At 48.9% G+C, this 25,481-nt stretch overlaps 1 protein-coding gene across 3 annotated transcripts; it reads right to left on the bottom strand.

The window, feature by feature from the left end:
• Window positions 1-14,796: 14,796 nt before the first annotated feature.
• On the bottom strand, window positions 14,797-20,667 carry MYC (MYC proto-oncogene, bHLH transcription factor). 3 transcript variants are annotated; one of them, XM_037048538.1, is made up of 4 exons: window positions 20,591-20,667; window positions 19,226-19,634; window positions 16,864-17,629; window positions 14,797-15,811 (listed from the first exon to the last, which is right to left on the bottom strand). In XM_037048538.1, exons 1-4 carry the CDS (start codon window positions 20,650-20,652, stop codon window positions 15,249-15,251), a joined length of 1,800 nt encoding a protein of 599 aa, XP_036904433.1. In that variant the 5' UTR covers window positions 20,653-20,667; the 3' UTR covers window positions 14,797-15,248. The 3 variants fall into 3 exon arrangements, with proteins under 3 accessions (XP_036904433.1, XP_036904432.1, XP_036904434.1); XM_037048537.1 differs by having other exon boundaries at window positions 14,798-15,811; window positions 16,864-17,632; XM_037048539.1 differs by lacking the exons at window positions 19,226-19,634; window positions 20,591-20,667 and adding an exon at window positions 17,841-18,141 and having other exon boundaries at window positions 14,800-15,811; window positions 16,864-17,632.
• Window positions 20,668-25,481: the final 4,814 nt, after the last annotated feature.

Below are 25,481 nucleotides of genomic sequence, written 5' to 3'. Positions count from 1 at the left end.
GCCATGTGTGGCCTGGGAGAGACAGGCTCCTGGGCTGGCTGATGGCCCGTTTATCTGCTGGGGGTGCTTTGCGGGCAGGGGACCTGCAGTCCCACAGGCCCAGCATGCAGAAGTGCCTGCATTTAGGTAAACGTTCTGCTGTAGCTGTCCTGAAATTCTTAATGCTATTTGAACAAGAGGCCCTGCATTATCATTTCGCACCGGGCCCTGCAAAGTAGGTGGCCGATCCTGTTGACCTTTCTGTGGCTTTGCACACGCTATTCCCTGCCTGGAATGTTTATCCCACATTTCCTGCCTGGGGAATCCTTAGATTTTCTTCCCTTCTTTCCTTCCTCCCTTCCTCCTGCCTTTTCTTTTCTTTCTTTCTTCCTTTCTTTCTTTCTCTCTCTCTCTCTCTTTCTTTCTTTCTCTCTCTCTCTCTCTCTTTCTTTCTTTCTTTCTTTTTTTTTTGTAAACAGCTGGTGAGTCCCTGCTTTGAGCTCTACCTTGTGCCAGGGGACAGAACACCTAGGGTTGGGAAGACAGAAACAGTCCTTACTCTCGTGGAATTTATAGCCTGGTGAAGGAGGTAGGCAAACAAAATAACAAGGAAACAAAAAAAAATCTGTTTCCAATTATGCTCATTGTTAGGAAGGACACAGAGTGTTGAAAAAGGAATCCCAATAGTGAGGGGAGGAGGCAGAGGGCCAGGGGTTTTGGATCCAGCCTCCACCAAAACATCTCCTTTCTCCCCACTCCCAGAAGAGCCCAGTCTGTGCCTCGTTCCTTGTCCACTTCTCTGTTGCTGTGCTGGCCACACTGGGCAGCAATGATCTGCTCCCACATTCATCTGCTCTACTGCAGCGCGAGCTCCGGTAGGACTATAACCTACCAGAGGTGTATATCCTACCGGAGGAGTATATCCTAGGCATTTCGGCGCCCCAAACTCTTTGCGAGCACTTAATAAACACAATGGTTTCAGACACTTTTCTACTCTGCAACCATGGTTCTCAGAGGGAGCGAAGGGGTGATTTCACCTCCCCATTTCCCTATAACAGACATTTGGCCATGTCTGGAGACATTTTTGATTGACATGACCTGAGATGGAGGGGGCAGCTACTGGCATCTACTGGGTAGAAACCAGAGATGCTTACTGCAAAACATCCTACGATATATAGGCCAGGCCCCACAATAGAAATGATCCCTCCCAAAGTGTCAATGGTGTTCTACGCTCATACAACATTATGTATATAAGTAACATTTTAAAAACATTGACTAGTATAACCTAGCTCCTACTTTCCAGCAGGACCACACTAAGCAGATTCTTCTTCAGGAAACCCCCAGGGGCAGCCCCATCGCTGTTCCTGGGGCACATCCCAGGGCCTCCCAGCCCTGAAGTTCCACCCTCTTTTTCTCACTGTGCTTCCGTGGACTGGTGTATGCGAATGAAGTTCCTCGGCAAGCACTGGACAGCTGTGACTTCCGTTCCTCCGGCCCTTTCTCCCCAGCTTCCTTCTGACCCAGGGTTCTCCTGATGCAGCTAAAATCCATTTCCTCAGCAGCAGTTATTTTCTGAACTCACCAGGTCACCCAGGAACATGATTGGGCAAGTTCAAGAGCAAACAGCAACTCCAGGGGTTTTGAGTTGGGGAAGGAAGGAAGTAAACTTTGGTAAGAGCACTCATTAAGGGCCAAGCTACTTTCCCCAATGTAATCCACAACGTGAGGTTTCAAGGGGCATATTCTTACCAATCAGAACTGTAGTCACCTCTAGGCTGGCTAGGGGAGAATTCCCTTCCAGGATCACTCACATGGCTCTTGACAGGCTTCAGGTCCTTGCTGACTGTCAGCTGGAGATGTCAGCTCCTGGCCACGTGGGCCTCTCCACAATGCAGCCCCAATGGCATCTGGCTTGGCACAGAATGAGCGCTCTAATGGAGAGTGCCAGAAAGTGCTCCAGGTGGGGGCACAGTCTTTGATTGACCCAACCTCAGAAAAGCTACCCCGTCACTTTTGTGTTTATTATAATTGAGTCATGAGGTCCAGCCCACACCTGGGGAGAAAAACTACACAGGTGGTAAACACCAAGAGGCTCCAGATCTCTGGGGGCCATACATGAAAGGGCAGTTGTAACAGGATGTACTCCACTGTATAGACGTAACATAATATTCCGTTATGAACCTGTCAGGCGTGGCAGCTAGGGAACACCATCGAAGCTTCCATTTGCTGTTTGTATCCTATCTCCTCTCCTTTCCCCTCCTTGGACCCTGTGCAGGCCCTTGGATGTATGAGGAAATGATGATCCTCTTGATTACGTAAAAGTATTAGCAAACTATTGGATATGTGCTGCTGTACGCGCTCACCATTCTGCAGAGAGTCTCGGGTGGAGAGGACTGAACATCCTCTAATCCACCGGCTGACCTGATCTGTGACTGTCAGCCTTCTCTTCCTCTTCCCCACTGGCCTGGCTGCCTCAGCCATCCATCAGGATAGTCTCTGAAGTTGGGTCTTCCCTGCATAGGTGGGACCCTCGTGCCCTTTTCCATTCTGTTTGTTCATGCTTCCCTCGCTGCTCAGCCGTTAGCAGCTCCTGCTGTCTCTCTCCTGTGTGCTCTGGGTGTGGCTGCTGGGCACCAGGCAAGTTTGATCACCATTGACTTCCTCCCTGTCTAGCCTGCCTGCCTCCCGTTCACTAGCTTCTGATACTCCTGTTGGCATCTCATCCTGAGCAGGACCAATATTCTGAATACTGAGCTGGTGCTCACGCCAGCTGGTGAGGTCATTGTAGCAACCCCAGAATTTGACAGTCTGGGGAATGGAGTTCAGGTACATAGTGGGGTTTGGGGCAGGACCGGACATAGCTTCTCCTTTGGCAGTACCCATTGTCCCCCTTCTTTTATGTGGTTAATTATTATTTTTCCAGCTTACGTAACATGCTCCTCTCACAACTTCAAGTCAACCTTTCCAACCAAATTGCCTCCCACAAATGCAATTTTGTATGAACGTATTAGAGCCCCAGGAGACAGGAAAGTGAGTGGGAAGTTATCTTATACTTTCTTCATGAGAACCTACTTAACAGCTTCTTATTCATTTATGCATGCACCCCACATTTTTTACTGAGTGTCTTCTATACACCAGGCACTTTGCAGGTTCTGAAGATACAATGGGGGACAACAAAGAAGAGGTGATTTTTATCTGCAAAATATTGGCAGCATGAAAAAGGCCACCAGCTCCAAGAACTAAATGGTCCCTGGGATGAAGAACCAGCCAGACTTCTGGTTCAGGTCTGACCCCGTCAGTGCTGGCCTGGATGTATTAGTGGATGTTAGTGCAGCCTCCCTATTGTTTCTCTGCAGGTCACAATGGGTTTGGAAGAATTTAGATTTTGTCAAATCAGTTCCCTCTGGCAGGAGTAAAAAAGCAGTGGCTGAGTTTTACCCCAGGTGCAGGGATGCAAAGATGAACGAATCCAGTCCGTGTTTCCGGGAGCTCACAGTCTGGAAGAGAAAATTATAGTTCACCGTGGTCAGTGCGAGGTCGAGGTCAAGGTCACCTCGACTCCAGAGCTTCCCGAACTGGTGTACAGATACCAGTAAAGAAAGATGACATAATTTTAGGTGGCACACATATTTTTAGTGGGAATAAATTATGTCAGTGTATCTTTAGTGGAGCACGAGGTAAAAAAATACATACCTGACGTTTCAATCCCCTGTTAAGTGTTCCCATTTCTGTTCATTCATTCATTCATTCATTCATTTATTCAAATACATAATGACAATCGCTGTGTTCTAGCCTCTGAGTATCCAGAAAAGAACAAACAGCCAAAAAGTCCCTGTTCTCATAGAATTTGCATTAAACTCAAATAAATTATTTACATTTTAAAATGAGGTGCTTTAAAGAAGGCACAGATATGCCAGCCTTTTTGTTTATTAGCTGGGTAAGCTCAGATCAGTTTCTTCACCTCTTTGAGCCTCAGTGTTCTTATCTGCAAAATAGAAATAATAATAATTTTTTTTCACTAAGGTCTTTCTGACCCTCGTGTAAGCTGATAGAGTGAAATGCACATGGTGGCTAGAATACAGCAAGCCTCATGTACATGTGTGCCCATTTTTCTTTCTTTAATCCCAGGATAAAAATGTTGAAAATGAAGCCATTATTTGGTTCTGGGAAGCTCTGCCTCAGACATCTTCCCTGGAATACCAGGAGAACTAGTTCAAGTGCGTATTTCCAGACTCCACCCCAGAGTCCTGACTTAGCAGACTTGGGGCCAGACCCAAGCCCCTCCCTCTTGTTACCCTGGGAGAGAATCATCAACCATCAGGGGCTGATTTGGGGTTCAGATAAGGACTCCTGCAGGGTGTGGCCAGCTGCAGAAATGCCTTCCTGGGTGCTGTGGTGCCTTGAAGGACATCGTAGTTGGGTTCAGGGGAAGGTGTTCTGCAGAGATAACAGCAGGTGCAAAGAGGCAGAACAGAACAGGTTTGCTCATGAAAGTTTACCAGGGTTGGGGTGTCCGGTTTGTGAGGTTGTTGGTTGACTCTGATTGAAGATACACTTGGCTTGCTGTCCCCAGCCCTTGGAGCATAGCATGCTGAATCAAGTTCACTGGAAACCTGCCAACAAGAAGGTTTTTTTTTTGCATTGTGAGAAGTTTGCATTTTGAGGCTTAAGTTATTGCACTCAGAAGCCCAAAGCAGCTGCTATGAGAAAAACTGATTCCAAGAGAATTTTTTATAACAATCTGCAGGCTGTCACTTTGTCTGCAGGGTTCCCTTTTAGCAGCACCCCCCTACCCACAGTGATTTCAAAGGAGACAGGGAAGTGGGAAGAGTCTGTTTTCACCCTTTAAAGAAAATGGCAGATCTTACTCAATGACCTTACATGATTTCTGGAAGCTTGGCTGGGAAGCTGTGTGGTGAAATGAAATGACCCGGGGTTCCTTTCATACCCCGGAGTGTGACAAAGAGAAAGTGCAATGGAATCTGATGCACAGGTTCAAATTCTGACTCCACCTTGACCTAGCTGCATGACCTTGGGCAAAGTACCCAGTTGCTCAGGACCTCAGTAGTCCCATCTGTCTGGTGGGAATTATGTCAAGAATAAGTGACATGATGTGCGCCAAGTGGTTGGCACACTGCCTGGCACAAACTGAAAGCTCATTAAGTGACAACTTGCTATGAATTTTTAATCAGAAAAAGTGAACCAGCATCCAGAAACTAAAGAAAGAGGAAGACACAGGCGGCACTCACAATGGGGAAATTTTTTACTTGGACTTCTGCAGAATAAAAAAAAATCAGAAGGGTGTGTGGCTAAGGGAGGATATTTAAATAAGGGCTGAGAATTCAGTTCAGCTTTCAGGGGGATGCTGATGGCCTTGCACCCTAAAAGCACAGAGTAAAGAATTGCTTGGATGGGGCAAGGGAAACAGAGGCAGCTGAATGGGATGGGGGCTCCTCGCCTTAAGAATGCATGAGGGGATGCACACAGCTCCCCTGAGTGCTCATCAGCCCAGCCATTTGTGGCTGGAAGGAGGAAGGAAAGAGAAAAGAAGACGAGGGTGGTAGGGCAGCGGGAAGAGAAAGCCATGTGAAAGGGGAAGGAAGATGCTTGGGAGTGGTTTGCTGCACAGAGGGCTGGAAGCACAGAGACTGAGCTCATGAGCTCTTGGGCTCATGAGCTCATGGCTGCCCTTGCTCAGGTCTGCTCCATGAGTGGGACCAACCAGGATTATTGAGGGCCTACTGTGTGCATCCCCATATTCGGTACTGAGGGTGGAGGGCGTCTATGCACAGCTCTATGTGGATAGATAAATGTGCTTACCCTTCTCTACTGGACTGAATAATGTTGCTCAGAATTCATGTCTGCCAGGAAACTCAGGATGTGACCTTGTTTGCATGGGTGATTTTTGCAGATGGAGTTAGTTAGGAGGAGGCCATACTGGTTTGGAGTGGGTCTTACATCTAGTGACTGGTACCCTCCTAAAAACAGGAAGAGGAGACACAGAAATACCTACAAACACAGGGAAGAAAGCCATGTGAAGACAGGGCAGAGAATGGAGTGATTCATATACAAGTCAAACAACGCCAAGGACTCCCGGCCTCGCCAGAAGCTGGGAAGAGGTGAAGACGGACTTCCTTTTGAAGGAGTGTGGACCTGCCAACACCTGTGAGAATAAATTTCTGTTGTTATAAGCCACCAGTTTGGGGTGATTTGCTCTGGCAGCCCGAGGGGACTAACAGGCCACGCTAAGAGAAACATGGAATGTAGGCCCTCCTCATTTGCAAGGTACCGTGACGACAGAAACTTGTCCATAGAAGAATCACGTCCTCGCCTGGCAGATTCTAGGTAACCACGGTCTCGTCTCAGTTAGCATGGGACCTCACAAAGAAGGACTTCCTGAGCACACACACACACCACCCTGGAAAAGCACAAACAGCTTACAATTAGAGAATAATTAGTAAAAAGTAGTCCAAGGTGAGTATCAGAAGATTTCGGAGCTGCAGAACGCACGGCCATTCGTCGGGAAAGACATTCCAGTGCAAGAGAGCAATGGCTGTAGTTTTGAAAAACTGGAAGGATGTGGCCACTCAGAAAAGTGCTATGGGGAAAGGCTGGGTACCTTCATCATCTCTTTCGGGGCTGCAGTTCTGACCCCACCATTCGCTTGCCCTGAGATCTTATTCTACCCGAGGCCAAGGCTCCTCCCTGAGACAGGGTGGTCGACCACCCCAGTGGGCCTGGGGACACCCAGACCCAGTCATTTACAGAAATCCACCAGCCCCCTTGACTCTCTGAGGTGTTTTTGTTCATTTTCTATATTTCCAATATAAAAATTTTTATTAAATATCCTCAGACTTGCCTCTGCCGTCTCAGAGGCAGGGTCTCTGAGTGAGAATGGCTTGGACAGGGTGTGTCTCCAGAAGATTCACCATGGCATCTGAGAGCTAGACAAGCTGGGTTATACCTCAGGCCCACCAGCTGGCAGCTATGTGACGTGCCATGTCATTTCCCACACCCCCATCTCCGAGGGTCACTTTTTCACGTAATGTCATGGAGCCAATAATGGTGCCTAACCCACAGAATTGCTGAGGTGGTGAAATGGCACATGTAATATTCTCGTAACAACATCTGTCACAAAATCATGATTTCTCAAATGGAGTTTTCGTGTGTTCTTTTTTAAAGCTAAGACTTGCATATAAACTGTGTCGAGGTTAGCTGGGTGTGATAGGAGGAAGTGGTTCTAGCTGCTGAGAGGGGAGACAGAGCAGCATCCAGACATCCGACTCCCAGGGTGGTTGGTGGGCCCGAAGCTCCACCCAAACTACCCTTCAATGTAGATCATCAAAGGGTAACATCTGCAGCCCCTGAGACCATGACATGCAACTCAGGTGTTACTGCCCAGGACTTGATAGTATTTATACCTCGTGATGGCCTTTAGTTTCTGTCTCTTTGCTGTTTTCGGGGGAAGGTTGTTGTTGACGCGCCCCAGAGCAAGGCCGTGTGATATCGTGGAACGAACCTGAAGAATGTTCAGACGGTCATTCAGGGCCTTTTAGCTGCAAGAAAGGGAAATACCCACTGACGAATTTAACCCTAAACAGCATTTTCGAGGATATTGGAGAGTTCCCAGAACTGATGAAGATCTAGGCAGCCGAGGCTGAAACAGGCTTGACACAGGTCACTCCAACTGTCTATAGAGAGTTGGCAACTCAGCCTCTCCAGGGACAGTGACGAGAAAGACGGTGCTTGCACCTCTAATGTTCTGTCCTTCAGTCACTCCAGTTAAGTCCCAAAGTCCTGGGAGAGAAATCGGCTTCATCTCCTTCTGGCATCTCCATAGGCCCAGCAAGACTGCCCACCGTGGCTAAGAGGAAATTCCAGAAGGAGGTGGGGATCCCTTAGCCAGCAAGAGGGGAAGGATGCCTGCAGCCCCCCTCCCCCAGCCTCCGGGGCTCCCTAAAAGTGGGCCTAAAGCCTTGAATGACTATCCCAACCTGCTCCTGGATGTCTGTATGCTAAGGCCACAGCCTTTTCCCTGACCAGACCTCAGCATTTGCATTTGCAAAATTAGCTGGTCAGCTCTTATGATATGAGGGGCCTCTCCATCCAGAATGTTCCCTGATCCCTGGCGGCCCCCACGGCCCTCATCTACCACTTGCTCATGTTTAAACCTCCTGCCCCAATGGTCACAAGTGACTGAGTTCCTCAAGTCGGACATGAGTTTCTAAAAATTGCTGGTGAAAAAGGCCTGCTGGAGGTATTTTATGGCAATTTTTCAAATTTATTGTGGAAAAAGCAGCCATCGCAATGCCTGGCAGGAGATCTGTGAGTGAAGAAGATGACGGCCTAGTTCGTTCAGAAGAGACAGGGGTCTGGAGAACCAAGCTCAGAGAGCCTGTCTGCCCTCAGGAACTCTGGCGTCCGTCAGGGGCTGGGGCACGGAAACGTGCCTCACATCTCCCTGAATTCTTGGCGAGGGGGAGCGATAGGCCTTGGGGAGGCCCCCACGCCCCCGGAATTCGACCGCAGGGCTTTACCTGGGGCCTTCCCATGTCCCACAGCTTACTTTGTTCAAAGTTCAAAGCAGATGAAACAGCCTTAAAAATGTCAGTATGGGGGGGAGGGGAGCAGGGTAGGGGTGAGCAAATGGGGTAAACAGGCAGGACAATGTAACTGAACAAGAATAAATTTTAAAAATGTTGGTATCAGAGTCACCTACTGTATACCTTAAATTTGTACAAGATTACATGTCAAATTTATTCAGTATGTTTTTTAAAATGTCACCCTGGCACAAGTCATGGTTTTTGAGGCTTCGGGTCATTCTAAAAGATGGTGTAAGTCTGACAGGGCAGGTAAGGAATTGGGCTGGGCTGGGGGTCCCTCTCTGCCACATCTTCACTGGGCAACCGTGGGTGATTTGATTAATGTTTTTATGAGTCATTTTTCTCATCTGTAAAATGGTCAGAATCATCATTACCTATTCAGTGGGTTGTCAGAAGATTCGAGGAGAAAAGGCATGTGAAGTGCTTTGCACAGTACGAGGCCCATAGAAAACACTTGATAAATGTCAGTGTTATGATGATTAGTTTTATTATTACCGCGATCTCTCAGTTGGAAGAACGTAATATGTGCAACTAATTGGCCTGGCCTTACAGATCCATGTCGCTGACAAAGGCATGAAACCATGGGCACAGACAATGGCCATGCAGAGAGAATTGGGTGTCCTCATCTCAGTACTGTGGCTTCTGACTTGATTACAGCCCAAGGCTGCGGGGTGGTGCTGCTGGGACCAGTGGATTTGGACAAACACGGGAGGAACGATGTCAGCTTTCCTATCGCAGAGTCTGTCTTTCATCAGTCCCAATCATTTTCTTTAAAACAATTTTTTAAAATTTATTGACTGATTTTAGAGAGGGGGGAAGGGAGAGAGAGAGAGATTGTTTTGTTGTTCCACTCATTAATGCCTTCATTGGTTGCTTCTTCTGCTATGTGCTGTGACTGGGTGTCACACCCACAGCCTTGGCATATGAGGACGATGCTCTAACCAACTGAGCTACCCAGCCAGGGCCCGACCCCTTCCTGGAGGCCCCTCCGTGGTGTGGCTCAAGGTCCACCCGGAGGATGTTCTTCTCTTTTGCTTCCTGCTCCTTCTCTTCTGTTTTGCTCTGGGTTCCCCGAGCATGTCTCTCTCCCATACCAGGTCTCAGGCTGTTGGGTTCAACTAACTCCTGCCCATTCTCCATGTCTGGGTTGAACACCTTCCCTGATGTCCTAGGCTGCCAGATGACCCCATTAGACTTGCTTTTCCTCACCCCACTACTTCAGGTCCTTCGATTTTGTTAATGATTTACGGAAATACTTTTTCAATGTCGCTGGAGAAGTTGGAGCGAAAAGACCTGGGTGTCAGTGTGTGGAGCCCCTTGAAGGTGTAGGATGTTTGTACTTCATTTGCAGGGTTGCGGGAACCTGAAGAAAGGTTTCAAGCAGGGAAAAGGCATACCTGTCTGTGTTTCAGAAAGATCCCTGGGTGGCAGTGGTGGAGAAAGCAGTGGTGCTGGGATTTTTTCCAGCTCTTGGGGCCCAGCTCCCGAGTTTGTGATTAAGACGGGCAATGTAGCTACCCCTTTTCTGCCAAGGATGTGTTCTGAGACCTCCAGTGGATGCCCGAAACCACAGATAGTACCAAACTTTCACCTTTTCTCTTAAAGGAAGCAATTGCCAGAGTCTCCTTGGTGTAACCAAATTCCTAGCATCACTACTCTTGCCCTTTGGGGCCTTTATTGAGTAAAGTGACGGTGTTTTGCACTCAAGCACTTTGGTACCAGGACAGCCAATCTGATAACCTAGCCGGCTAAGTGACTAATGGGTGGGGATTGCAGCGTGGATCTGCTGGAAAAAGGAATGACTCATGTCCCTGTTAGGACAGTGAGATTTTATCACACTACTCGGAATGGTGAGCAATGTAAAACTTATCCATTGTTTATTTCCGGGATTTTTCACGCAGTATTTTGGGGTCACAGATGACCGCAGGTAACTGAAACTGTGGAAATTGAAACCTCAGACTGCTGTATGTGTCTGTAATTGTAACAGATTCACAGGTGATATTGATGCTGATGATCCAGGGATGCTCTGTGGGAACTGCTGGTAAACGTATTGCAGGAAAGCGGGGCGGGGTGGGGGGGGTGGGGGCGGGGGGAGCTGGGGAAATGCTTAGGCAGCTGTTTCAAGTGAAAGATTGAATGAAGCGAATGGAGAGGGACCATCCTGGGTTGATGGGGTTGCCGTTCCCCTGGGGAGGAAGTGCAGCCAGGAAGACGTTGCCATATTGCTTAGTCCGACGCAGCATTCTCTGCACTTCCTGTTGCACCCCTGGCTGCTTTTGACACCTCTGCTAGGACTTCCTTCTTTCCGTTAGATCACTTTCTCCTAGCTTCCCTCCATCCCACTGACAATGCTTTTGTTCTTCGTTCTTCTTCCAGCATTTCCCAGGTTCTAACTCTGATTCATTTTCCCCGGGGGGGTGGGGGGGGACTGGGGGGTCTTCAGCAGCTCTCAGAACTTCAACTCTCTCCTGCTACATAGTAAACACTCAAAAGTGTTTGTAAAACAACTTAAGAGTCCAGCTGCTGACTTTGCTCTCCAATAGTCTACAGGTCTAGGACCTTATCTATTGCCTTAACATTTCTTCCCAGCACACAGTGCAGGCACACAGTAGGTGCTCCATAAATATTTATGAACAAATGGATAATCCCTTCACCATTTTATTAGCTCTGTAAATGCAGGCAAATTACTTTATCTCTCCAAGTTTCAAACTCTTTAGAAATATAATTTATCTCCTAAGAGTTACTTTGAAGATGAAATAAGATAATGCATGTAAAGTGTTTAGCCTATAGTAAACACTGTTTACCATTACCTTAGTTGTTATTGTTGGTACTTGGGTGACTTTGGGAGAGCTATTGAATTTGTCTGAACTTCAGTATTGTTATATTCAACAATTACTCTCCTGCTGGGTTGTTGTGAATGTAAGGCAGACAGTAGGTGTGTAATAAAGGCTAATTGTCTCTCCCCAAGCTGTCCCCTTCCCTACACCTAGAGACCCCTGACTGCACTGGAGTGTTTTATCCCTTGATGGGCTGATGGGGTGACAATGGGTAGAAAGTGCTGGGGATTATGGCAGAGCTCCCAGGCATTATTTAGAAACAAAGAACATTCCTTTTAACCTGGCAAGATCTACATCCCATTAACACTTGTTCTCTTCATCCGTGTCTTCCTAAAAAGATTAGCGTAGGCCCATAGTGAAAGAAAGAAAATTAAAAACAAAATGTGAAATCAACTCAGAGTCATGGAAAGTCACCTCAAACCAGGTCAGCAAAGCAAACATTCTTGGATATTTCTTTCAAACTTGGAACTAGTCGGAATTCTTCCCGGGAAGGTCTAGAAGAGAGAAAGACTATTGCCTCAGCTTTCATGGTGGGTGGTAGAGTCTTTTTAGTTTTACTTTATTTTTCTAAATGGCTCCCTGTTCTCATCCTGTTAGCTTGTTTCTACCCTCCTCTGAAATGGGCCTGTTGTGGTCTATAACCTTAAAGGTAAAACCACCAGTGCATTTATAGTGTTGGGGGACATCCGTCAGCATTTTCTAGCCTAAGTGTTATTTATTCATGGGAAGAAATATTTCAGGAGGCCTTAGTGTGTCTACTAGAAAATTATTATTGATGGAGCCAATCATAGGTTATTGCAAATAAACCACAGAAAACCCCCGAACACAACATTTTTGTCCTCTTTCCCAAGCTTTGCACCGGAGTTTGTCTTAAAGACCAGCTGAGAACTCTACATAGGTATCCCAGCTGTGAGGAACCAAAGCATTAGGCTAGGATTATGAAAATTTTGTTCATTTAAACATTGTATAAGTTTTATAACCTGGATTTCCTTTTTTGCTTCCAAATGGAAGCATAGAACAATACTTCCTTTTTACACATCTTATCCTTAAAAAAAACCCCACGCCAGGAATTCTGTAGGAGGAGCCAGTAATTTCTGCAGACTCCTAGGTAAAAGCCACACTTGGTATCAGCTTATTCCTTCGGGTGTAGTCAGACTGAATTGCGTGCTCCTCCCCCTCCCTCTCTAATTCTTGTTTTTTGTTTTTGTTTTTAATCTACAAAATAGATTACACAATGGCATAGACTCTGGGGACTCTGTTGATTGGCTCTGAGGGCCCGTTTGTGTCAGGGTCAAGATCAGCCTGACTTTATGGGAAGACTGTTCCTTGGCTTCCTAAACCTAAGATGAGAGCCAGAGAGGTTTCTGGAATGGTGCCCTTTCCATCCCCTAAAGTTGTTTCCTGAGCCTCTGGACTGGGGAGTTGTTTTCCTAAGCGAGGAACTCTCTGGTGTTCTGTGCACTTGCCCGGATTTAGTGATTCAAACTAACACCTTCTGGGTTCCCAAGGGTCACTCCGGGGCCACTGTCCAGCCACCAAAGGGCAAAGAGCAAACGACTTGAGACCACCCCTGCCGTATCGCGGCACTTCGAACCACACGCCTTCTGTGGGTTCCACCAGCCTTTGACTTTAGGATACAGGGAGTGAGCAACTTGAAGTACTTAGAACCCCAAATAAAGGATCAAGAAAAAGACATAAAGGGCTTGATTAAATTATTGTAGGGGCCAGAGCCAAAGACAGTAATTACCTATTGATTTATGGGTGGTGGTGAATTAAAATCTCAAAGAGGACAGAAATCTGAAGATCTCCTGCGAGGCTGGGACAATGAGATAATTAGAACAGAGATAGTAGCTTCCATTTACCTATGTGGTCAACATTCAAGTTTCTGGCTCTGGCTGTAGGTTTTTCAAAGGCTCCTAATGAATAATATCTACATTCAAAAATGCCTTTTCATGTTCCAGGGATGAGCATGTGTCATAATTGTCCATGTGTGAGAGGGGTTGGGAGACTGTTGTTTTCCAAACAATGACTCACACGACAAAGAGTGATTCTATTTTATTTTATGACCCGGACAGTAGCACTTCTAAACTGGCTGCTTCCCCACAGCAACTGGCGCATCTCAACGAATGGCTAAGGCAGGAGGCAATCCGAGTTCTGGATGTCTCGATGTGAAAGGAAAAACTCAACAACGGCCTACGAAGTAAAACAAACAACAGGGCCCTGCCATCGACAGGGCCTGCCTGTTGAGATGAGAGACACAGGACCCAGGAGATAGGCGGACCCGTTCACAGGCCACAGGCGTGGCGCATTGGTTCCTTCTGGCCTCTTTGCGAAGTGGCCGAGCAGTTTAAGGGTGGATCGCCTGGGTTCGAATCTCAGCTCTACTCTTCATTGTCGGTGGAGTTTGGCCACATGGACAAGACTTTCTGTGCCTCAGTTTCCCCTTCTATTGTGAGGAAGTCAACAGTACCTCCTTCACAGGGTTGCTGTGGTGTTGGATAAGGAAAAGACTGAGAAGAATGCCTGGCTCCCAGGTAGTAGAGTATGGTTAGGACGCAGCAGTCCATTGGGCCCTCAACCCAAAGCATTCTTGATCTCTACGCTTTCGGATAAGCTAAGACAGGAACGAAGTGTTGAATGTTTTTTCAACAAAGGTGGGATTTGGATGCTGCCTTTTATCATCTGTGCAGCCTCAGAGAAGTCACATCAACTCTCCGAACTTCTGTAATTTCCTTGCTTGTAAAATTAAGGTTAACACACCTCCCAGAGCTGCTCTGGGGCTTACAAGATAACCGATGCAGAGGGCCTGGCACCTAGGAGGACTGGACAAGCAGCAAAACGTGATTTCTACTCTTCTTCCCCCCTCCACTCTTTCACTGGGCAGAACCCTGGGTTTGAATGGAATTGGGGAATGACTGGGTTAACCAAAGAGAGGGTTTCCTCTTCATTCTCCTCCCCACCCCCCAAGCCCTCAACCCACCCCTTGTATACTTAACTTGGATCTCTAATCTCCAGCACTCCTTTGCCTTTTACCTCTCACCCTGCTCCATGGCTTACTGCTCTTTCATTCTTTCAAGTAATCGACTCTGGCCTTTTATCACCGACCTCCAGGAAGCATCTTATAACCCTGATAAGTTAAAGACCTTAAGGCCCCAGACCCATTTTAACAAAGCCCTTGTCCTTTCTTAAATAACTTCTTTCCCCCTCTTCGTAACTCACTCCTTCAAGGGCCAAATTCGGTTAATTTGTAATTGATGAAAACGAGAATGAAACAAAGAAGAAACAGAACACTCACAAGCTTAAGATTTGGCTCAATTATATATTTGCCAGATATTTTATTTTTTCTAAAAACAATAAAAAAAATCAATTTTAAAAAGGAAAATGTATTTAAATAAAAAAATTATGGTTTATAATACACATACAAGTTTGTAATCTTGTATAACTACTTATAAACGTTTTATTAAACTTATTTACATTTGATGGCCGTATTTACAAAGGAAATTTTAAGATTTTTTTTTAAAAAAACAATTCTTAAATACAAATTTGTTAAAGGTGGGGGGGGAGAAAAGATGGCAAGCATAAAAAAAGTTCTTTTATGCCCAATGTTCCATTTGAGGCAGTTTACATTATGGCCACGCCCTTCAGTCCTAAGGCCCAGCCACGGTTGTGCGGTTGCACTTTACCATGCATTTGGAAAGAAAAAAAAAAAAAGTTCAGACATATAATAAATTCTGCCTTTTTGTCAGAAGGAACCTTTTTCCTTACTTTCTCTTAGTAACAACTGAGAAGTCATAAGTGATTCTAGTTCCTCCCTCCAATAGGTCAACTTTTACGCACAAGAGTTCCGTAGCTGTTCTAGTTTGTGTTTCAACTGTTCCCGTCGTTTCCGCAATATGTCCTTTTCTGAAATGAGCTTTTGCTCCTCTGCTTGGATGGCCAGGATGTAGGCGGTGGCTTTTTTAAGGATGACTACCTTGGGGGCTTTTTCGTTGTTTTCCAACTCCGGGATCTGGTCTCGCAGGGCAAAAAAGCTGCGCTTCAGCTCGTTTCTCCTCTGGCGCTCCAGGACGTTGTGCGTCCTCCTCTTGTCGTTCTCCTCCGTGTCGGAGGACCTGGGGCTGGAGCATTTGCGGTTGTTGCTGATCTGTTTCAGGACTCTGCCACTGTCCAACTTTGCCTTCTTGGTGGGAGGATAGTCCTTCCTAGTGGATGGGGGTGCCGCATAATTGTGCTGATGGGTAGACACGTGGCATCTCTTAAGGACCAGTGGGCTGTGAGGAGGTTTGCTGTGACTTCCGGCAGAGGGTGACCCCGATTCTGACCTTTTGGCAGGGGGCTGTCTCTTTTCCACGGAAACAACGTCAATTTCCTCCTCATCTTCTTGTTCTTCCTCTTTAGGAAAGGAAATAGAGATCATCCAGTTAACAACATTTCCTTAAGTTATGAATGACTACATGAAACTAATGCTATACAAATATAAGATAATTACTATAGGAGGAAGGACCCTGGCACAAAACTAGCCAGTCATCCTTGCTCCAGGAGGGCTGAATGACAGCTGGATTTATGGCACAGGCAAGAAAATTACAATTTACCAGGATACAATATTGATGCCAGTTCTTACCTAAGATTTAATAAGGCTTTGGACACACCCAAAGCACATCACATTCCCAAGCACCTCCTATTTTTAAGGGACTTTACCAAGAACCCTTCAGATGTTGCAAAGGATAGCTGCAAATTTCTTGGTAAGGCTTTAGCAACTCCCTATTTTACTGGAACTGTGGAGGGGCGGGGGGGAGAAATCTTGCAGCCTTGCCAAAGTCAGGAGGGGGTGGAGGGAGGAAGAAAAGTCCAATTTTGGAAGGAATTGGTTTGGAAGTGTTCAAAAGAGGGTGAAAAGATCGGAACCTCCCAGCTCCTCCCCTCAGGCACTTTCACTCGCCTGCAGCCTCAGGCTGGAGGAGGCTGCCCTTCCTTCCTCGGTCCAAAGCCCCCTTCCAGGCAGAAGACCTACAGTCCCTGAACACTCTGACCTAGAAAAGAAAAGGGAGGTACTTCTTTCTCTCACAGAGATCCATCCTCCCTCAACCTAATCCACACTACTCCCTTTCCCCTAAAGCAATTAAACTGCTTCAGAAAGGTAAAAGGGAATGGATTGAGTTGCAAGATAAATCGGGAAGATTTAAAATCCAAACGAAATTCCTGAGGGGTGGGAAGGTAAGGAAGGAGCTGGCTACTAGGGCGGTCTTAAGAGGAAGGGATGGGAGGGAAGAGGAAAAAGCTCAGTGTTTCTGGGACTCTGGAGTTCACAGATCGTTCCAGATCAGCTAATTCCCAAACATGAGAGAAAAGACGGTGTCAAATGAAGTGGCCAGCAGAATTAGCGACCAATGAGAGTATGAAAGACAGCCAGCCAGCCCGTCCCCTTTGTCAGGGGTCCAGCTTACCAGAGTCGCTGCTGGTGGTGGGTGGTGTGTCTTCGTGGTGGGCCAGGGGCTCGGGGGTGGCCCGTGGGGAGGAGGAGGCAGAGGAGAGCAGCGAGTCCGAGGACGGAGAGAAGGCGGTGGAGTCAGGGGAGGAGCAGGGCTTGGGCGAGCTGCTGTCGTTGAGCGGGTAGGGGAAGACCACAGAGGGGTCGATGCATTCAGAGGCGGCGGCGCTCAGGTCCTGCAGGTACAGGCTGGAGGTGGAGCAGGCGCCGTGCCCTCGGGCGGGGCTGCGGCCGCCGCCGTCTTTGCGCGCAGCCTGGTAGGAGGCCAGCTTCTCGGAGACCAGCTTGGCGGCGGCAGAGAAGCCGCTCCACATACAGTCCTGGATGATGATGTTTTTGATAAACGTCTCGTCGTCCGGGTCGCAGATGAAGCTCTGGTTCACCATATCTCCTCCCAGCAGCTCGGTGACCATCTCCAGCTGGTCTGCGGTGGAAAAGCTGCCGCCGCCGCCGTCATCAACATCCCTGGGGGAGAAGGACGCGAACGCGACGTAGGAGGGCGAGCAGAGCCCGGAGCGGCGGCTGGGCGACAGGGGTGGGGTGGGCAGCAGCTCGAATTTCTTCCAGATATCCTCGCTGGGCGCCGGAGGCTGCAGCTCACTCTGCTGTTGTTGGTGGTAGAAGTTCTCTTCCTCGTCGCAGAAGAAATAGGGCTGCATCGAGTCGTAGTCGAGGTCATAGTTCCTGTTGGCGAAGCTGACGTTGAGGGGCATCGCGGCTGCCTGCTGAAGGGGGCACACAAAGGGGGCAGTTATTAAGTTGAGGGGGCGTCTAGGTTGGTGCCTTAACCCTGCGCAGAGTGCAGTGCGCGCCACAATCACGAACCACTCCCCTTCCAGCGGTATCCCCCAAATGGGCCAGTGGCGAGAAGGGCGGGCGCCAAAAGGACACCTCTTAGCCCCCTTAGAGGGACCTTCTATCTCGGACACATACTTGGTTGAGTCAGCTGCGGAGCGCCAGCGGGACTTCGGTCCCCCAGGAGCCCAGAGCGCAAAGCCTAGGACTCGGCGCCGCAGCCGCAGCTGCAGCCGCAGAGCAATCGAAATCGGCTCTGGCCTCGGGGAGAGGCCGGGAGAGGCGGCAGTGAGGAATACAATTTGCCAACCCCGAAAAGTTTTGCGCCACCTGAAGGAGAAGAAGAGAGGTGCTGCGGCGGGAGCGGCTGCGCCCCTTCTCGCTCGCACCCTCGCCTCGCTCCTTTCCCCGCGGGCGCCACCGCCCCTCCCAGCCTCCTTCTCCATCCCCACCCTTACGGCGCCCCCTCTCTTCTTTGCCTGCTTTAATTCCTTTTCCTCGCCGGCTGCGGCGGCCAGTTCAGCCGCGGCCCTTAACACCCCCCTCCCCAAATAAAAGGGGGGTATTGGAGAATAATAGGGGCACCTCCCTTCAACACCCAATACGGCTACGCAACTGCGCCAGAGCCCCAGCTGCGATTCCGCGCCCGGAGCGGGAGCGCCCTTCCCTTCACCCGCATAGGATAGCAGCTGTTCTGAAAATGCCCGGAGCCCGGCTCTTGGCGGTTCCTCCACATCTAAGGGGCGCGGGGACACTGAGGCGGCGAGGGAGCCAAGCAAGGCTGGGCGCGGAGATTTACCCTCGTTTTTCTAAATCAAAGAATCCAGGAGGCTCGGACACGTCCCCGTTCCAGCCTTCCCTCTCCGCCTTCCTGCCTCTCTGCAGTACCAAGTCCTAACACCTCGGTACACCACGGTCTTTAATTATACTCTTCTTTTTAGAAGTCAAATACCAACTTCTGAAAAGGAGCAGGGGACGGATTGGAAACGCCGGAGGAATCGGCGGGCGCGCCGCGCCGCAGTGTCTCGGGCTGTCAGGAATGCGGTCAAAAAAGCTGAAATTTAAATGTCCTTTCGGAGACTGGGGAGAAGTCGGAGGCTGCGCCAGTTCTCTAGATGACACCGAAGGATATGCAATCCTTACTCCGAGGAGCTCAAGATGCAAAAAGGGCTTTCTGTCCAACACGAAGCATAGTTGCCCCTCCCTCCCCCCCGCAAAAAAACCCCTCAAAGCAATTAATGCAATAAAGCAGGGATGTCCAACCGGCCGGACTCTGCGTCAATATCCATAGGCAAAAATCTCCAAAGGCTTGTTTGAAATACGCACTCTCGTTTTCTCTTGCATTCCACGTTCCCATCTCCATCAGGCACTCTACCCCACCCCGAACTACCCCAACTATTCTGGTAAGTGTCAACAGTCCAGGAATGGGAGAAAAGACACCCCGATTCGGGCATGGGACTCATCGCGTCCATAAAGCGGTAGGAAAATAAATAAGTAAAAGACAAATAGATCTGGCTGCTTACCGGGTTTCCCACTAACGAAGGAAATAAAGCGTCCAAAAGCGGCCAGGGGCGCGTTTCGGAGGAGCGGATCGGCGGCGGCGGCGGCGGGGAGAAGAGTCTCCGCAAATACACAGAACAGCCTCTCCGCGCCCGGAGAGCGCGTCCTCGTCGGCAGTTGTATAAGTTCCAGGGGAAAGTGCCCGCCCGCTGCAAGGGGCAAAGTTTCCCGGACGGAGCGAGGGCTGCGGATCGCCGGCAGGGGTCGGCGGGAAGGGCGGAGAGAAGGTGGCTGGGCTGGAGGCGGAGAAGCCCCCCTTTCACTCCGGATCTCCCTGCCCTGGGCGCTCCGAGCGCGACTCGACTCGCCCGGCTCGCTCCGCTCACCCCGGAGGGTCCGCCCGCTCGCTCCCTCTGCCTCTCGTTGGAATTACTACAGCAAGTCAGATAAGCCGGTTTTATATCGGTTCAGCCCACCCTGTCCTTTTCCCGCCAAGCCTCGGACTAGCCCTGCCCTTCGCGAGGCGGGGATGAGGGAGGGGGTGGGTGGGAGGGTAGGAAGGCGGCAGGCGCGGCGCGTGAAAGGCAGTGGAAGCAGCAGCCGCCGCGAGAAGCGCAGCTGGGGGGTCCTGCGGCTCGCAGACCCTCGCCTATAAAGGACTGGTGGGCGGGGTCGCGAGAGAGGATCTTTTTACAGCGGACCCCCCCCCCCCTTTGGGAAACCGGGAGGGGCGCTTGTGCTGAGGGAGGGGCGGGAGGAGGAGACTCAACCTTAGCGCCTGGTACTCTAGTGCGCGGAGCAATCGGATGTAAATAGTCAGATCCTAGCATTAATTACACTGCGCTCGCCTACCATTTTGCGCCGGCCCAAGGCCCGTCCTTCTCTCTGCTGTTCCTCTGGCACCACTCGGCGTGACAGGCCGCTTACTGGTCCTGCGTGCTTAAATCATCGCAGGCGGAACAGCTGAGCTCCCTACACTGAGAACACAACGAGTACTCGCGGCCAGGCTACTCACGTCCCGGGCGGCTGGGCGGTTTCCTAAGGCCGGGGAAAGGGAAGCCTTTGGAATAAGTGTTATGACTACAGGCGGAAAGAAAGGATATTATTTATGGCTGTGCGCTGAGTGTGTGTGGGGGTATTAGCGTGGATGGGGATAAGTGATTAGAGCTGAGAAATGAAGCCTGAAATTATTAAAAGAACTCCGCAAAGCACTGCCACGTAGACTTGTAGAGCGCATTATGAATAAACGCCCATTGCATGGGGGGGGGTGGTGGTTATGCTTTGTGTGTGTATAGTTATCTCGATTGGGCACCTTCCACCGGAATGACTCCCCGGATTTGCTCCAAAGGCAGCAGACCCTCCTCCCGGCCTCTCCCGCGCAGACCTACCCAGTACGCGTTAATCCCTGAGATCTTTCTGCGCGTTCGGCACTGGAGTAAGGGTGATGCATAGGAGTTGTGGATGCGCGCTGCGGGGTTTTCTCCTCCCGCTCTCTGCCGATCTGTACCTGCACCCTGCCCCCCCCCCGCCCCGACGACGCCCCATTGAATCCCCGCGCCTTTTGGAGTTCCACTTCCGCAGCCAGTTTTCAGAAAAATCCTATTTGAGCCAGTAGCTCGGGTTTACACTAGTCTGGGGCTCCCAGGTTTCAGGAAAATCAAAGGCTCTAGATGGGAGTATATTGGGGAGGAGTGGAGAGAACCGCGGGACCGGACTGCGCAGAAGAGGGAGAGGAAGGGAGCTTGAGGTCCCTGACCGGAGTACCCGCAGAGACCCCGGGGAACAAAACCGTTAACTCCTTCCTCCTTGGACGAACCGGTCCTTTAACTTCTTTCCTGGTCTCCTTTCTCCCTTCACTGATGGAACCATGATCATGCATGAAAAAAACCACCAATTCTGATCAAAGGAGAGGACCAAGTATTACTTCTGTGCCTTTTGGGGTGGTGTGCTTGAAAAAAAAATTAAAAATTGGCCGAGTTTCAGGCACCAATTTCCTAGTTCACTGACCCTAAATTTTTGCTCTGAACGCCATAGTGAAAGTTTCTCTGTATAATCAGCGTACAATCTATTTACATTTCATGTGCACTTCAACCCAGAACGTTGCCCAACACGACGTATGATTTATTCTTTGCCTGAATGAACCTATACTTAATATTTAATGCATATTCTCTCAGGATTTGCGACTTTGCATTATTCTAGGGCATTAAAAACAAAGGCCATTTTCCCATCCCTTCACCCAAAAGCATTTTAAGTAAACTTTTCCACTTCTTACCCTCGCTCCCTACATCCCAAAAGAGGGGGGGGGAACCTCGGGGCGGGGGTGCGTATTTAAGAGGCTAGTGTTCAAGGTAAATTATTAGCCGTTGAGTCTGCAGCTCAGCGTTCGATTGTTAAATTGAGTAGTAACTTCCTCCAACTCCGGCGCCCAGCACAATTCAGCTTTAAGGATTGCAAATTGCTCCAGCCTCCAGGCCTTTGCCGCAAACGCCGGGAGCGACCGATCTCTGCTCACCGTTTCGCTGCAAAGCGAGTTTCTCTCGCCCCCACCACTGGGCTGCAAACGCTGGGGTTTGGAAAGTAAAGTAAGTGTGCCCTCTACTGGCAACTGAGATAACCACGTCCGGCTGCCAGCTGAGGGCTGGGGCAGGGTGGGGGCAGGGGCATCCGGCGCTGGAGCTCCAGAGTTGGAGTGGACGCAAGTATCCCAAGGCTCCTTAAAAATCAGTTTCCAGCCATCTCATCAGGATTCCTTCCAGTTGACTGCAAAGAGGAGGCCGGAAGAGGAATTCCTGGAGGGAAAAGCGGTTCAGAGGCGGTCCTTCAGCCACATGAGCGGTGGTGAAAATAAAGCCATCACTACTTACCGACCATGGACATCACCCTATGGAGAACCGATGATATTTACAGCAAACGTGAAATAATTAACAAGTCTACGTACAGGAAAACAATGCCAGCAGAACTCTGATGCAGCAAAGCAAGCCTTTGCCTACAGTCTTAGAAAGTCATCATCTCCTAATTACCAAATTTTAAAGCAAGACACTGGGTTTACTGTGGAAGGGGAGGCCCCATGGAAAGTGAGGGGTATTTGGTTTTGCTTATTATTCATTTTTTAAAACATTGGGCTGATGAGTGATAGCTAGACGTTTTGATAGTGGATGGGGGGATGGCACATTTGAGATTTCATTAAAAACAATGTAAAGGATTTTAATTTTAAAAAGTTTCTATATGTAAAAGATTGGGCAATGTGGTTCCAAGTAGAAGTGGAAGGAATTTACAAAGCATGTTTAGTAGGTGTGAATACTTCAGGTGGGTTTTGGGGGGATGAGGATTCTTGACAGTGTCTCATCACCTAGATATCTCCTCAGGAAATTTGGCAATAGGGGGTCCTTCCTGGAAGAGCCCTCTTAGGGTGATTTCCCAGGAATCTGGCACTTTTGCCCGTTGCTCTGCTGGAGGTTGAATAGACTGCTTTCCACAGGGGCAAGAAACAAAAACAAAAACATCCCCCACCAACCAACCAATCAAATGACAACCACCAAGGTCAGTCCAGCTTGACTTCACAGCGTAGTTTCTGAAAATTGCTAGAGATGGCAGATATGCCCCATCTTAAGGTCCGAACACTCAGTTAATGCCAGCTGTGCGTAGGCTGTGCGAACCCCAGGAGATAGGCTGCTGGTGGATGCGGCTCTCAGCCTCATTCTCCACCAGGCTGCTAACACCGCCTGCGGCGTCACTGTCAAGGAACAGTTTGGGGGGCTTGGGGTTCCCCAACAAGGAAGAGATGGAAAGTCAGATCTGGACCAAGTTAAGAGACTTAACTGTCTCTTTTCAAGGAAATGTTCAGAACCATTTGACCTAACATAGACATTTGCCGCGTTAAGAAGTGGCTACCAGATGACCCATGGTTCCCGTAAAGGCAAAGTTGGAAATAAAAGAATAAAGGATTAAAAAAGACCCCACAAAACCCAAAGCAGTTTCTAACCCTGATCACCCAGAGAGAGCTGTTGGAATGGATCTCTTCAGGAGACTTTTTAAGGGACAACTTGGTCTTCCACTTCTCTTTGGAAGTCAGTGGAAGGTGTCTGTGGACCGAACAACCCTGATTTGCTGGTCTAGGGACACTCTAAGGCTTTGTCGCTGCTTTGTTTTTAATGCTGCTGGGTTTCTGAGAAGAGGCAGGTCTTCGGCGGGGCAGCTGTGGTATCAGCCACAGGGTGGGGACTCCAGGGAAACAGCCTAGAAGACTGTCCCCTGGGGGGTGGCCTCCACAACCACACCAGCAGGGAGAAGCCCTCGTTCACACAGCGCCCTGTTCTCCAATGACAGTCCTGTCCCTCTCCTCATACTCAGGGGGAAAAGCAATGCAGAAAGAATGAGCAATTTGACCCAACTTTCTCTTTTCCTTCCAGAGACACAGGCGAGATTCAGAATATGTGACTTGCATATCATAACACCAGTCCCCACTCCCACCCCCTCCTTGGACTCTCTCTTCCCCAGCCCCTCAGAAAGTTTCCTACCGAGTTGATCTTGGGCAGATAACAGCAGTGACTCACAGGGGAGAAACTGGACCCCAGTGATCAAAAAGCTAGCTGCAAGTTGGGGGTGAGGCGGAGCACCCCTCAGGGTGGTTGGGATGTTACTCGAAATCTCCTTCAAGTCACATGAGGCTGGTGAAGGAGGGAGGCAGGCGAGGACGAAGAATGATAAATACCTATCTCCAGCAGAAAGATCATTGGGAAGCAGGGCCACGAGATTAAAAACCAAGCTAGGCAGGGAATACTAAAGGAAGGGAAGTTTGCACAAGCATTTTAATGCCAACCATGTGTCCCAGTGCGAGGAACCCAGGGACGCTTCTACGCAGAGAAGAAAAGGAAATTCGGCATCACTAATTCATAGAAATTATCAGGAAAACTGAGTTAAGAAAGTCTGAGTGCATTTTTAAAAAATGCATCTATTTAGAGTGCTGTTTCGTCCCCTTCGCTTGCCTCTAGCATACTGCATGAATTACAGCAGCTGAGAAGACAAAAAATCAGTAGATTTTTAAACACAAAACCCTAGAGCCTACACTTCCTAGGTTGCATCGAGTGTGCTTGGTTGCTGTCTTGCCCACTGACTTCCAGACCCTGGATCCTGGCAGAGGGTCCTAGGCTAGATCCTGCAGAACTTCGCTTTGTTGGGCACCCTCCTTTTCTTCCTCAGTCCTTCGCTGTGACCTACCTTACTTCATAGTTTCTAGAGAAGACAAAGGGTTCCTTTGTTTAGTCTCTTCAAACACTTAGTTTGTTGTTTCGTAAATGCCCAAACCAAGCCAACCTTAGAAGTTCCCACACTTTTGCTCACTTGGCCTGTCTTTGCTCTGGTCCTTTCGGGTGACATCTGTCTCCAGGATGGGCCCTGGCTGGGCTGGAGATGGAGAGGACTGCGAAGGAGAAACTTTTGCTTTTCAATTTCGACCTTCATTTGGAAGCCAGTGAGAAAAGGAGCCTGTTTCTTTTATGGAGTTGCAGAATCCCAAATGAAGGCCTCTGTCTTCCTGAGCGTGGCTCATCTCTGGTTGTCTCCTTGTTGCAATGGCCTGTTTCACCTGTAACTCCTTTTAAATGGATTTCATGACAGAAGGAACTTTCTTGAAGGTACTTAGTGACAATCCATCACCAAGGCCAATGACCTCATTCCCAGATCCCATTTTCCTACTTGACTTTGCAGCTGTCCAGGGAACTGATAACGAGAAGGGAGTGAAGAAAATCTGAATGCATTTTAAAAAGTGCATCTATTTAGAATGTTGTCTCCCATCTCTTTTGGAAATGACTGCTCTTTAAAAAAAACAAGTTATGTATTTATTTATTTGAGAGAGGGGAAGGGAGGGAGAAAGAGAGGAAGAGAAATATTGATTGACCACCTCGGTTGCCTCTCCTAAGCTGACCGAACCCACAACCCAGACTTGTTCTCTGATGGAGAATCAAACTGGCTGGCGACCTTCAGCTTTGTAGGTCAATGCCCAACCCACTGAGCCACATTGATCAGGACAAAATGATTGCTCTTCTGAATCTTATCCATCGGTGGTTCTCCACTAGAGGTGATTTTGGCCCCAGGGAACACTGGACAATGTCTGGGGACATTTGAGGTTGTTTCAAAGGGGTGAGGCTTGCTACTGGCATCCAGAGGGTAGAGGCTAGGGGTGCTGCTCACTGTCCCCAAACGGCCCCACATCAGAAAGCTCTCAGGCCCAACAGTGGGTGGAGAGTCTCCAGTGTCGCTCTGTGTTCTAGGACCGTGATT

The sequence above is a fragment of the Sturnira hondurensis genome, unplaced genomic scaffold (genome assembly GCF_014824575.4).
Source record: "Sturnira hondurensis isolate 20B ecotype Veracruz unplaced genomic scaffold, ASM1482457v3 Scaffold0006413, whole genome shotgun sequence".
Lineage (NCBI taxonomy): Eukaryota > Metazoa > Chordata > Mammalia > Chiroptera > Phyllostomidae > Sturnira > Sturnira hondurensis.
Note: the sequence above shows the minus strand (reverse complement) of the source record. Positions and strands in the feature narration are given on the sequence as shown.

What these genes read in the sequence shown, in the direction of transcription:
- MYC (XM_037048537.1), bottom strand. Translation starts at nt 20,652, where the DNA reads ATGCATCACCCTTACTCCAGTGCCGAACGCGCAGAAAGATCTCAGGGA. An exon ending in CAGGGATTAACGCGTACTGG is followed by an intron (nt 19,635 to 20,590) that starts GTAGGTCTGCGC and finishes GACTTGCTGTAG; the next exon opens with TAATTCCAACGAGAGGCAGA. An exon ending in CTTCGTTAGTGGGAAACCCG is followed by an intron (nt 17,633 to 19,225) that starts GTAAGCAGCCAG and finishes TGCCCCCTTCAG; the next exon opens with CAGGCAGCCGCGATGCCCCT.